This window comes from Rhea pennata, chromosome Z, assembly GCF_028389875.1.
Source record: "Rhea pennata isolate bPtePen1 chromosome Z, bPtePen1.pri, whole genome shotgun sequence".
Taxonomy (NCBI): domain Eukaryota; kingdom Metazoa; phylum Chordata; class Aves; order Rheiformes; family Rheidae; genus Rhea; species Rhea pennata.
In genome coordinates this window covers 69,491,687-69,505,271 of record NC_084702.1, presented here as the reverse complement: position 1 = coordinate 69,505,271, position 13,585 = coordinate 69,491,687, and the positions used below count along the sequence as shown (strand labels likewise).

Genomic DNA, 13,585 nt, shown 5'->3' with positions numbered 1-13,585 from the left:
CAGTGAAGGCGGAGCACCCACCCATAGATGCACCTTCTCTCCAGACATTCAAAGTGTGAGAGTGGCCCCCCTCACACTTTTAATACTGATTTTAAGTGTTCACTGGATACGCAGGGACACAAATCAGGAAAGATACATTTAGGTATATATATGTTAAAAAAAAAAGGGCATTTTAAAAACATTTCCAAAAGAATTTACAGAAGCTGGTTATGCTTAAGTTAGAATTGATAAAGCAACATTAGAAAAAGGCAGCAATGTTAGTCAGTGGATGCTAAGTGGATCCATTTCATATAAGCTATTTGCTGTGTTTCATGCTCAGCATAAGCTGGCTCTAGTGTCACCTTTCCCTAGCCGTCACTGCTGTTTGACATCGGCTTCTTTTGTGTGACAAAGGGTTACTTTTCATTTGGGTGCAGTGCACATCACAGCCACATGTGCCGGTCTAGGCTGGCACAAGAGACAGGGAAGCCTGGGCAAAGGCCTGACCAACCAGAGGCATAAAATCATTACTCCATGGGGCACTGCTAGATCATAATAGTTTTTAATGATCATGAAACTATGACACCCAACAGTGATTTTCAGATAGGGTGAATTGCCCTCTCAAGCAAGGGACTTCTTTCTCTACAAACTACCTCAACTGAATTTTGCAAGACTGTTAAAAGCGGCTTACATCAAAACACACATTTTTCCAGCCTCATTTTCAGATACCCCAGTGCATTCTGCTGCCATCTAAACTCAGTAAGTTCTGCCAGAGGTTTCCTATTTACCTGTATCCATACTGATTCATTGGTGGGTCCTGGAGCAGTCAGATTTTCCAGATCACCTGCTCTGTCATACTGAAATATCGTTCCTGCCACTTTGTATTCACCATTCCATTGGATGATAAAACCTCCATTCAGGTAATATTTTTCTGGGTCTTCACTTCGAACAGCAAGGAAGTTTCCTGCTTCTGCCACTTCTGTGACTCTGATACCTCTTGCACCTTTTGGAATTAGCCCAATATCAACATATCCTAAGGGACAACAAAGGTTCATGGAAATGAATAACAAAAAAGTCATTGCACGTTACTTATTTATAATTTCATATCCCTTCTCTTAAGTCATTTAACTTCTCTCTGTTTCCCATCTATAGACTTGCTACTGCAAACTAAAAGCCACTCAAATGCCTCATATTACTAAGAATAGTTGAACAGATATAAACTACTGAGTTTCATAAGGAAGTTCAATAGCTCTTCATGCACAAAGTTATCTATAAAAGGAGATGAGATTATTGGTATGTGTTTTAAGAATGAAACCAGAGCATTTATCACAGTTTTGTTTGTGTAACGGGCAACATGACATGAAGCTCAGTGCTTCTCAGCTTACAGGGAACTGCTATTGCTACTTAATGAAAACTGTAAAAATAGAAAGTTCACATACAAGTTTTACCAGAAACTAAAATAGCTTTCTTGCTCTTGCTATTGCTCCTGGCTGGGCTTTAGAAGTTGGATGGATGACAGCTCTACAAGCAGGAGCTCTGGAGTGAGAGCTAAAACTCATCCTGGTGCATTTCAAGACTGGCTACTAGGTGTGAGTGTGGTGCCTCAGTTCTTACCCCACATGGCTGAGGTTATGAATTAAATTCTGAGAACTACATCCTGTTGACCTTCCTGTGTAAATTATCACCTTTGACTACACACACATGTGAGTGAGACAAACAGCACCGGGCACATTACATGATCTTCAGTATCTTCCATAACCTGTTAGAACAATTTACTGGAGTAAAGAGCGGTATCCACATAGCCTTTTACATTTTAGTTGTTCTTGCAGCAATTTTCTGAGGTGATAAACACTGATTTTGACATCACATATTGCTTACATAAAAAAAAAAAAAAAAAAAAGGATCTGTCTACCTTGGCCCCTTGTAATTAAATTCCATATATTTTTCCTGTCATAATGTTCAACCGAGAGAGTCTTCTGGTTGCCATCTTTTGCAAGCTTCCAAATTTTAAGTCTTTCATAAGTAAAAGGATAACAAAATTTGTAAGATTACTGAATAACTTCTATTACAAGAAACCAGAGAGAAGGTCTAATGATTCTCCAAAATACTCTACTCTTTCAGCTGCAGTGGAAGCGTATTAAACACAGTGTGTGATAATGTAACTAGAGATTTGATTACAAGGCATGCTCACAAATGCATCAAATTAAAACAGCATAGAAAATTTCAGTTGTGTCACTTCCTGAGAGCTTGGCTTTGCAGCCTTGGTGCCCCTTTTCAGTTATTTTTTTGGATGTAATTAGAGTAACAACTGCTCAAAACACAAGTATAACAACAATAAAATACAATTTTCTTTCTGTTAGAACACAAAAGTCTGTGTCCTGTCACGTTTTTGCACAATTATTTTTGTCTGAATCACTTGCTGTTGCTCATAAACCTGATTTTAGATGTATTTTAAATGTCTGGTGATAGATTCTTCCATGCAGTCTGTGTATCATAGTCCTCTCTTTTTTTGATTAACTATATTATCTCCTGTTTTCCTAGAATCTCACACTGGTTTCCATATACTGAGAATGCAATATGAAGAACAAATGCATGCATTTAGTTGTAGTTTAGTTGTGTTTAGTTGTATTTACAACCCTACCGCAACTGAAGTGTGGACTGGGTACTTGCTAGCATTATTGTTAATAGTTGAGACCATCTGTGCAAATCTGATTCGATTTCCACCATAAAACACTAATGGAAACCATTACACAGATGAAATATTCACTCCTGCAGCTGTTCTGGGAGCCTCTGGACCACTGCTACAGCACAGAACCACGAAAAGCCCTGCTGGGCTGAGCTTTAGATCAAAATATACTAGCTTTGCTTTTGTATTTCTCAGTGCTATTAACCACAGACAGTCCTCTTCAAAATTGCGTTCCCAGTGACTGGCAGCACGTACCTTGTGCTCTGGTCCAGTTTTGTTAATTCTGAATTCATGAGCCTGAAGTCTTTATGCTTACGTGAACCACTTAGTAGCCATTCTGCCATAAATTTGAGTTGTAAGCCAGAACTTCACAGTACTTGTCAGTCAGAGACAAAAAGTAGCCAGATTGTTTGAACAAAAAAAAAAAAAAAAAATCCTATTCCCCACTTTACTACCTGTAGAACATCAGTGCAAACCATATGTTGTCTTAAAAGCTTAACAGCCCACAGCCCACCTTTCCTGACACTTTTCCTCATTTCTTCTGCAATGGAATCAATTTCTGCAAGAGTGAAAGAGTCTGCAGAAGCAATCCATTCTTTATTGAATCTAAACACAGCAATGAAATAATTTTACTTAACACTCAAAGACCCCCTCAGTGGTTTCTGTCAGTGAGGCTTATTGAATCCTGCGGCAAGAAAAACAAAGTGAAGATAAAATACAGTATGAATTTAAATAAAATAGGTGTCATTTTATCCTCCCAAGTATAACTGCTTCAGTTAGCCTGGACCCTTTGAGAAATACATTTCTTTGAAAAAAAATTTCAGATCATCTGCATCCTTGGAAAACCCAAACACAGTCAGAGGTAGAGTGAGGTTTAGGCTAGCAGGAGCAAGAGATCAGAGGGTAGGGGATTACTGAGGGAGAGGCCTTCACACATCTACAGCTTGCCTACAGCATAGTTGTAGGTGCCTTCAAAGTTCACCTGTGGGATACAGGTGCAATAAAAATAAAATAAAATTTAAAAAGCGAACCTAAGTTTACAGGACAGAAAAAAACTAAACTACTGTAAATGTTTTCCCTGCAAACTTTGGCAAATCCGATTATCAAACCAGTTCTAACTTATTAGTACATACCATATTTGTGCAAATCAGAATTCTTTTATGAAAAAACAATGAAAAACAAAAGCTAGTCAAAGCCATATCCTCACAGCATTCTCCCTATTTCACTAACATGGTAGCAATCACTGCTCTTTAGGCTTCTCATTTGCCTGCCAGTCTCTGGCTCCAGCCAGGCCTCGCTCCAAGCAGGCTCTCTAGAGCCCCATCACCTCACTTCTCCCTTCCTGTCCTGCATCCCCACTCAGAGCTGCTCATCCCAGCCTTCTCTTCCAACTCACTGTCACGTTCTCACTCAGTTTTAGTTTCCCACACCCTGTTCTAGACTCTTTAAACAGATACATCCCATAGCCACCTTACAACCTAAGTGGCTTGCTGCCATCAGCTAAAAAAAAAAAAGCTCAGTTCTCCCAGCACTGGTTCAGACCACGTTAACCCTGTAGGGAGCTACAGAATCACAGAATGGTTGAGGTTGGAAGAGACCTCTGGAAATCATCTAGTTCAACCTCCCTGCTCAAGCACGGGCAGCTAGAGCATGTTAGACAGGATCATATCCAGGTAGATTTTGAGCATTTCCAGAGAAGAAGACTACTATCTTTTTCTCCTGGTTACTTTTCTCCCCTTCCACTCCAAAGACATCCTGTAGAAACCCATACAGCAATCACATGGGCCCAGTTCATAGAATCATAGAATCCGTAAGGTTGGAAGGGACCTCTGGAGATCATCTAGGCCAACCTCCCTGCTCAAGAAGGGTCACCTAGAGCATGTTAGACAGCGTGGCATCCAGGTGGGCCTTGAATATCTCCAGAGAAGGAGACTCCACAACCTCTCTGGTCAACCTGTGCCAGGGCTCTGTCACTCTCACAGTGAAGAAATTCCCCCTCACATTCAGGTGGAACTTCCTGTGGTTCAATTTCTGCCCATTGCCTCTTGTTCTGTCACACGGGACAACTGAAAAGAGTTTTCTGCATGGGGAAGTGACTGTGTTGCAGCGGAGCTGTTTGTATCAGACAGATACGACTCTTCGAAATTAATCCCAAAGCCAGTCACTTCCAGCGTTTCCTTGGTGCTTTACACTGCCTGGATATTTAGTTTTTTCCGTTGTGGTAAATTACATTCATTTTGTAAATGCACTTGCTATTTTAGGTTTTATTATTATCTGCATAAATTACATAGGGACCTGCTGGTCTCTAACAGCATTTTTATTAGACAAGGTGAACCGATCTTTTCTAGTTCAAACATGATTCACTACGAAGCATTCATTTGATATTCAGACTGATAGTCTGCACTGTTGCTTAGTTTGCAATGAGAAAAGCTTCTCAAGCCTTTTTATGGAGAAAAATGATTTCAGCAATGGAAGAATTTTTAAAAAAAGAACTCCTTTTACCAAATCCTTCACTTTGATTAAACGTCATCTTCACTGTATGACAAGCAGAGCCATCTCCCAGGCAAACTCCACATTGGTCTTCAGTTGCATTGGAATTTATCTCATAATCGCAGCCAACAGTCTAGAAAGAAAAACAGTTTCAGCATAAACGTGGCCTCCACAATGAAACACTCCAAAACTCACATCTCACTGCCTTCAGTGTACCCTGCTCTTCCAAGAAGGGGGAGAATTAATTTCATGGAATAGTGCACATCCTATACACAGAAACTAACAGAAGACTTTGTCATATCTATCTCAAATTCACATGTATTATATGAAATTAAAAAACCACACCATATCATGAAACTTGCAGTAGTGACCAGACACTGTTACCCGAGATGAAAATGTGCCTCACAAATGGCTTAAACTGGCCAATGCATCCAGGATTTTTCCCTGCTTTCTTATGATGCAGAAGCAACCGTGGCTTCCTGGGAATACAGTGCCCTAACAGAAACAGTGACTCTCACCAGTGCCTCAGGGAAACTCCAGTATTTTAAATCCTTGCAAATATTTCACAGTTCCAGGCTATCTTCCAACAGCTCTAAAACACTGCTCTGCACAGGAATGGATGTTTTGGACCTGTATTAGTGCCGGTACCTAGGGCAGGGAGTACATGCCAGGGACTGAGTCATTGAACATGCTGATTTTATACAGCTGTACACAGCTAAAGCCACAGAAAACTCAAGAAAGGACAGATCACTGTCTGATCTCTATGTTGGCTTTTTGTGTCAAACAGCCAGTGTGGGACCAACAGCCACAGAGAAACCTCCTGGCAAAGAGAAACTCTCGAACAGGCATGAGGTTTTATACCCACAAGGTCTGCTTCTCCAGCTCATCAACACCAGGAAACATGCCAAAGTTCTGGTAAAAGCTTATTTTTCAGTTCATGCTTGCTACAGGGAGATAGAGAAATTCATTCACTTTGAGGCATGACAAAACTTTTTTCCTTGCCAAACCCCAAAACTGTGTGCACTGTACCTCCTTTAAATTTGAACAAAATCTTTGTTTTGTTTTTGTGTCTTTTTTGCTTCTATTTAAAAACTGGCAAGGTTTTCGAAGTTTAAAAATTAAGAAGTTTAATTTTTAGAACATGGAATGAAAACAATTTAACATACATTGACTTCTATATCCATTTGTTGTACTCAGACAACAACCCTACCTGTTGGCCTTACTCAGTCTAAGTAGCACATGTTCTAGACAGAGAAGTGGGGGCGTAAGATGGCAGAGCCAGCACTCAGTCAAATGTGCACCAGGGTTTGGTCCCTGGCAGCATATAAAGTAGAAAAACCTTTCATCATCTAAATCTGCTGGTGGTGAGGCACAGCAAGGCTTCAGAGCTTCCTGCAGCATCTCTTTCTTGACACAGTCAGAGCTCAGCTGCAGGCAGAGCATCATTCCCCAAACCTCCCTAGAGGCTTCACGCTAAGATAATTCTTTAAAAACACACCAGGGAAAGGATTCTAAAATATATTCAGTTCATTTAAAGTGATTTTTAAAAAGCTGTATTTGAAAACTTAGAAAAGGTTATAGTACAAAACAAAAGCTGAAGTGTACTACACTCTGTTAAACTTTGCATTTCTGTTTTTTATAGACAACTGCTTTTCAAAGAGAGCGAGTACTGCCACCTAAACTACATAATGGTGCACTTGAGCTCCTTGATATCATGAAGTTACTTAAACGATATGTTTTAACTACTGTTGTCACAATCAAATATTAACAAAGTTTAAAATACATTAATAGTGGTTTGTACCAGAGCCCATCATCATTACAGAGGAGCTGGCTGGGGCTCTCAGCTAACTGAATCTCCAGCTGAGTATCATTTTGCATTGTTTCATTTTTGTTATTCTTAGCTTCATCCACAGCACATCGTCACGCAGCGAATGAACACAGGGCAATGTGGTCAACCAAGGAGCGTGCTACAAAGTTTGTCTTGATTCTCCTGGAACTTAATTTTCCAGTCTTCTCTTCATGCAAGAAAACAGGATATATTGATTTTTTTCTTTCTATTTGAGGAATGTGAAGTCATGACTATAAGAATGTTTAACCAAATTATGCTGTCTGCTTTCTTCCTCCTTGAATGTTGCCTTTTGGGAATCATTTAACCTTTTAAAACTGTTTTCCCCACAATTCAGAGTAAATTTTTAGGAGAGGTATCAAAATGCTTTGTTTTCAAAAACGCACAATAAAATGTGTCAGGTTTTCTGACCCTCTCCCTTCTCTGTCCCCTCCTTTCTCTTTCTATCTTTTTCTTTGGACTGAACCTACTTTCAAATTTTGATACGAATTACTGAAAAGTTTCAATCCCATACATGTTACATTTCTTGGTTGACTGAGTATTTGCTAGGAAAATAACATCATGTTTAGCTCAGAGAGGACAGAGGCAATTCTGGGCAAGTCTTTTGTGGACCCACGTCCACTGAAGGAAAGTGCCGGTTCATGCTCCAGGAAGTGATTTTAGGAGGGTTGCCTCACAGCACAGTCCTGCCTGGACTCTCCGGCTAGTGTACGAATACTGCCGCTTGCACAAGCCCTTGAGACACTCCTTTCCAACCCATGTTACAGCTAGGACTCTGCCTGCACCCAATAGATTGCACCTTCACTTTTAGCAAGGGGGCTTCTAGCAGTACAGCTCCAAGATGCTCTGTGCCACCCTCACATTGGGCTAAAGCTGCAGAATGCAACCTACTGTCCAGCACTTAATGGAAGTTAACAGTATATAAGATATCTGGAAGCCTTCAGCCATGCACTACCTGAGATGTAAATGAATAGCCACAGATGTGGTATTTGCAGTTTTTCTCTGCTGATTTTTCTCAAAATTAACTTCTAAGTCCAATACCTGCTAACTTCTCTAACACCCTCCTATAGTATGAAACTCTAGCTATCCCTCTTTTACTCTGATCTTATTTCACCTTCAGCACAACTACCATAATGTTCTGTGAGCTTCTGACAGGAAAATGCATCCATTAGACTAATTTAGGCATAATGTATCCTTCATATTCTAATATTTTGCTGACCTTTTAAGTGCAAGAAACACCTAAACTCTTCCTCTGTGTACCAGTGATACAAAGAACAGCTACAGAAGATGCAAAAATGGAAACAGGAGAAGGCCTCAAGTTAATAACCGTGTTAAACCATGTCACTTGCATTTTGCAGAGTATTTCAAAAAGACTCATGTATCACTTAATGCCAACACCTCACCAGTATCTTTGATATCTGCTACGGTAAACCAAACCTGTGCCAAAAAGTTCTGCAGCATCCTCAGTTTCCTTCTTTCTTTATAGAAGGCCACTTTCAAAAAAGGGAAAATAACTTTCTCACTGCTACTATGTCTTTCACACAGGCATTCCTCAGTACCAAGGGACTAGGTTTATGAGCAGTGCAGAATGTTACAGAGATAAGCACTTGCTAAGTAGGTTCATGACTACATTTTGCCTCCAAGCATGTAGCTATTCTATTAAGGATGGATTTAATGAAGTACTTCAAGTACTTGGATAGCACTGTGATAAGAGCAGGATGATCTGTTATCTTGCCAGGAGTTCAGATTTGACTCTTCACCTGTGAGTCAAGGATGCACTGTAGCTCATTCTTAGCACTGCCTCAGCATGTAAATAGGTAGGTACGTAGCCATTTTCTTTAAAAATAGAGAGGCATTCTGCACTATATTTACTGTACTATCAGCACATTAGTTAAGTGTCTATAAATTGTTAGTAAAGTCAGCGTTATCAGGCTTATCATTAGACCAGAGCAAGAACTAGGCTCTTGATGGTTTGGGGAGTCCTGCACGTTAAGTTTATTTTCTATTCTACGAAGAGTCAGTCAGCAGTGTCTCTACATGGGCTGTATTGTGTATAAACTCAGAGTCAAATTACAGCTTCCTCACGTTCTTCTGCATTTCCTTTGGCAACGCACTTGTATCACCAAAATATGAGACCACTGTGACATGAAAGGAATCCCTTTGTCCCTTCCAGTTACAACTACTACTGGTTTTCCTCTGACATCTGAAACAGTATTTATATTTCATTGTATATCACCACTCGCCTCTCCACATGCACCATGGTTTGGTGCAGGGATTCCCATGAGTGCGGCAATCTGGACAAACGCTGCAGAGCAGGTAATTTACCGGATCACAGTACATAAAGCCTTCATTTTGTTCCCTGCTGCCACTGATGCAATGACATCTGTATTTGGCAACAGGTCATGTTACAACACTATTAATGACTATTGCAAACTGTAAAACATTTTCATGCGTCAGAGTAAACAGCTCCAGCAGTCATTCATTATAAATACATTTACATGAACTTTAATTTCCAGGCCCTGCTTTACCTCACCGCTCCAGTGAATATCACATTACTTTTGTCATTCATTAGATTTATTTCTAGATTCTTCCTCCTTCCTTTTAGTTGCCTTCCTCATTCTTCTATCCCAGATACGAACCAACCATGGTTTCTGTAACTGCTTTTAATAACATGCCTAAAATTTCTGGCAAATTGCACGTGAAAGTGGACCTAGAGACTAAATGCAGATTATTAAAACAAGAAAAAAAAAGCAGCAGCAATTAGACTCTGATCCTAATGCACGTCTATGTCCTTATGCACCCTCCACCACTCCATACTGTGTTACAGCAGCCCGTGGCATGCCCATTAAAATCAGCATCATCCCATGCAGCCTTTGTCATTGCCTAGTTCACCAAGGGCCTTTTTGACATACCTGAGAGTAGTTTTTATTATTGCTCCCATCACACAGCAGACATGAACTGCCCAACTGCATTTCTGCAGAAAGAAGAAACCATTTATTTCCTGTCGCTTGGTGACTAAAAGGAAACTACTCTTTTGCCATTTACAAAAGGAGACTTTTGTGTCAGATTGGATGTTGGGCAGCAGATACAAAGAGTCCTTGCTGTCACTGAAAGACATTGCCAGGATGCACTGTCTGAATATCCAAACTACAAGAATGATGCATTACACTTTAAGGTCTTCCTTGCCACGTCTCCAAATGAAGAAATCATGATTTTGTCATGTTGGCTATGACATTGCCTTGAAAGGGGAGAAATGTGTCCTGATGTGCCTGTTTCTCTTATGACTTATCGAGAAAGGGCTGAAGCAGTTGGGCTAGCAGTAGGAGAAGGAAATCGATGCAATACTAAGAGATAGCTATGCTACTACGATAAATGAGATGCACAGTCTACTTTTTAGCAAGAGAAAAAAAACTCACTTTCCTCCCTAGGACCACACAGAAGTGCAATTTCCAATACAATATTAATAATCTCTCAACGTAACAATTGTGAATTACCACAGAGAACAGCTCACGACTTTGCAAGACTGAAGGTCAGTTGAGCCCTCAAACTCTGTATGGGGAGTCGGAGGCCTGTTACAGACAGGGGAGATGCTGGGTCAATGTCCACACACTCCCAGTGCATACATTACACAAGCTTTCACTTTTCACGAATGCTGTAACTCATATTTAACCAAATTCCTTAACCTGAAAATGTCATACCTCCATTGCACCTCAATATACAAACTAGCATGGCAAGATCCTTGCCAATTAACACTGTGGGAACAACCAAAGGCTCCAGTAAGAATCAGAGTCCACTTGTGATATACAATTTAAAACATAGGAAGAGAGATTATGTGCTTTAAAAATCTTATAAACAAATAAAAAAATGACACGCAAAGGATGAATGCAGGGGAACATGGTTAAACAGCAAACTAATCATGATCTCTTGAAGATTTTAGATTAAATTACAGACAGATCTCCCTGACTCACTCCAAAGTAGTTTAAGTTGGGCATCACAGCAAGACTGGGTCTGAGAAGATATCTGAAGGAAGCTGAGCAGCTAGGTGCAAATATATAAAAGGGTTAAGAGCACCTCTCGCCTCCTGGGTAGCACCACCTGGAACAACACGTGATTGCAACCACAGGCACAAGGATCATGACTCCTCTGTGCAGCTACTGATTCCAGCCCTGACCAGGCTAACAGCATTACTGGTGTTCAGAGACACCCTGCTCTGTGTGAAAGACAAAGGCCCAGCTGTATTATATGACAGGACTTCTGAAGAATTAGGCCCCATGTATTGTACAAATTGCAAGGACCAAGAGAATCAGCAGTGTTATCTGCCTATACTTACTTTCCAATTGAAGGTGCACATTTTGGCCTTGCCAAGGTGGCTAGCAAAGCAACCAATAGACCTCATATAGTTAAAATAAAGCATCTCAATCCACATTTAGACATCTAGATAAGAGCAATTTCCCTGGTTGCTCTAAGCAAAACCATTGCAATCTGCAAAACCACATTAAAATCAGCTGAATTTAGGAGAATAAATTCTTGACTGAATCTGGGTCTACATGACTTGTTTTTAAACAGCCACATAGAAAACTCTGAACTTCACTGTTAAAGAGCTATTCTGCAAGCCAAACACATGCTAGCAATACGGACAGCAGGTCTAACAGACAACACCTTACCATATTTTTTTTAATTCAATTTCAGGCAAGTGAAATATTATTTCAGTACTCGGAACAAATGTGAAGTGCTTTTGTGAGATACAGTCCTGAAAACCTCAATTGAGCTTTATTAGTCACTGCCATTAATTTTTCCAAACTCCTTTTTCACATTATTAGTGCATGTTACTGTTAAGAGTACAAGAATGATGTATCAGGCTAATTACATTAAACACATTTCTAAGTTTGTGACCCATAATGTATGCATTGTATTTAACTAGCCGGACAAAAATACTAGTGAATTATATTGAAAGAGACAAAGCTTCCATTCAAGTGTTGTGCTGTGTACATATTTCAGATAAAAGCACAGTGTCTTTCAGAAATGTCAGCTATTTGGGCTACCTATTCACCATTTCATCTAGTTTGTGGCAGTTGCATGGTTATATTGTTCACGCCATGATTCTGACTCAAATTAAATCTGTTTGTCGGATGGGAAGTGGTATTCCACATGTGAAATTGCTGACAAAACTGTACTTATGACAGCACCTGTATTTTGGAGGATTTTTTTTTAAAAAAAGTTTCAGTCTCCTATTTATGACACAGTATCTCTAGTATCTACAAACTGCAATTAAAACCGGTTTTGTTTTCAACTCTGATCTACCAGTTCAGTTAAATTTCGCTCCTTCTGAAATAGGTATAAATTTGAATTGTCACAAACAGGGCTAAATGTAGAAAACATATGAAAGCTAAAACTTAGTCACAGTGATCCAAACTCCTACGTGTTGGAAATCAAAAAATAAAAGTAAACATCATGAAGACAGCCTTCTGAGTTCAACACCTGGCCTTTTCTGAGTGAAGGCAAAAAACATTGTAACAGTATTTAACATTTACTACATGCTCCAATATACTAGACACTGGTTTCCAGCTGGCTAAACTGCTGATGTTCAAGTCAGCTCTTTCCCCATCACAGTTGGGAGACTCATCCTAGCTCTCAGCAAGTGGAATCTCTTCATTGTAAATTTGAACAGGATTTCCTTAACTCTCTGTTACGAATGCACTTCGTGCAAGAAAAGCTTAAATCTTTTACTGCTGCTCTCTGAGGCATTCCAGTAGAATAGAAAGCCTTCAAAGAGGGCATTCTAATTCCCTAAGGAAACTGTAGGACTTCCATCACTGGAAGTCTCCAAGTAAAATAAATATTTATGAAGAATGACAAAAGTGTACATGTTTCTGTAATGAAATGCAACCCTTCTGGCCGCATTTTTCTATGATTCATTGGCTTATGACATAGGATTACCAAGCTCTCTACTGTAAGCTAACATAATTTCTACAAAACATCAAGCCCTACTTTTCATTCCTAAGATGTTAAAAGCCAAACAACCATCAGGCTTCAAGTGGTATAAGATCCAAATTCCTAATTTTTAAGGAAAAAAGTTGTTGTTGTAAACACATCTCCTACAAATAAAATGTTCATTTGATTTATTAGTATTTCAATAAAGGTAGAACTATGACCGTGGGCATTGTAGTTACAGAATACATCTTCAGATGTCAAAGTCCTGCACATTATTCTGGAAATCTGCTACTAACATGCAGAGAACCTTGTATTTATTCCTCAATAAACAGAACATTACTGAAACACATACCTTGTGATTAACCATTTCCTCATTGCATAGCGTTATTCAATTTACTTATGTAAACTGCTAGAATTTTTATTGTCTTCAAGTGCAAGTGTCTGATCTTACCACAAGTTCCACTTCAGAACTGCTACATAATGTGTAAAACTGCACAGCGGTGACACCTAAAGCAATAATCTTTGGTGAAAACACCTTCATCAGAAACAAGCAGTTTTTCTTAAATTGGTATTTTAACATAAAGGAAGAAGAAAAGGGGAGCCTGAAGGTACCAAAAGAAATGGACACTCAAGGCAGATGGGTTCATTAAAAA

At 39.6% G+C, this 13,585-nt stretch overlaps 1 protein-coding gene across 1 annotated transcript in view; it reads right to left on the bottom strand.

The window, feature by feature from the left end:
* Positions 1 to 13,585, bottom strand: part of ADAMTS12 (ADAM metallopeptidase with thrombospondin type 1 motif 12) — a 161,570-nt gene that overhangs the window by 35,547 nt on the left and 112,438 nt on the right. The window contains 2 exon segments of the mRNA XM_062600509.1: positions 768 to 1,012; positions 5,168 to 5,288. Of these exon segments, the coding sequence (XP_062456493.1) occupies positions 768 to 1,012; positions 5,168 to 5,288 (366 nt within the window).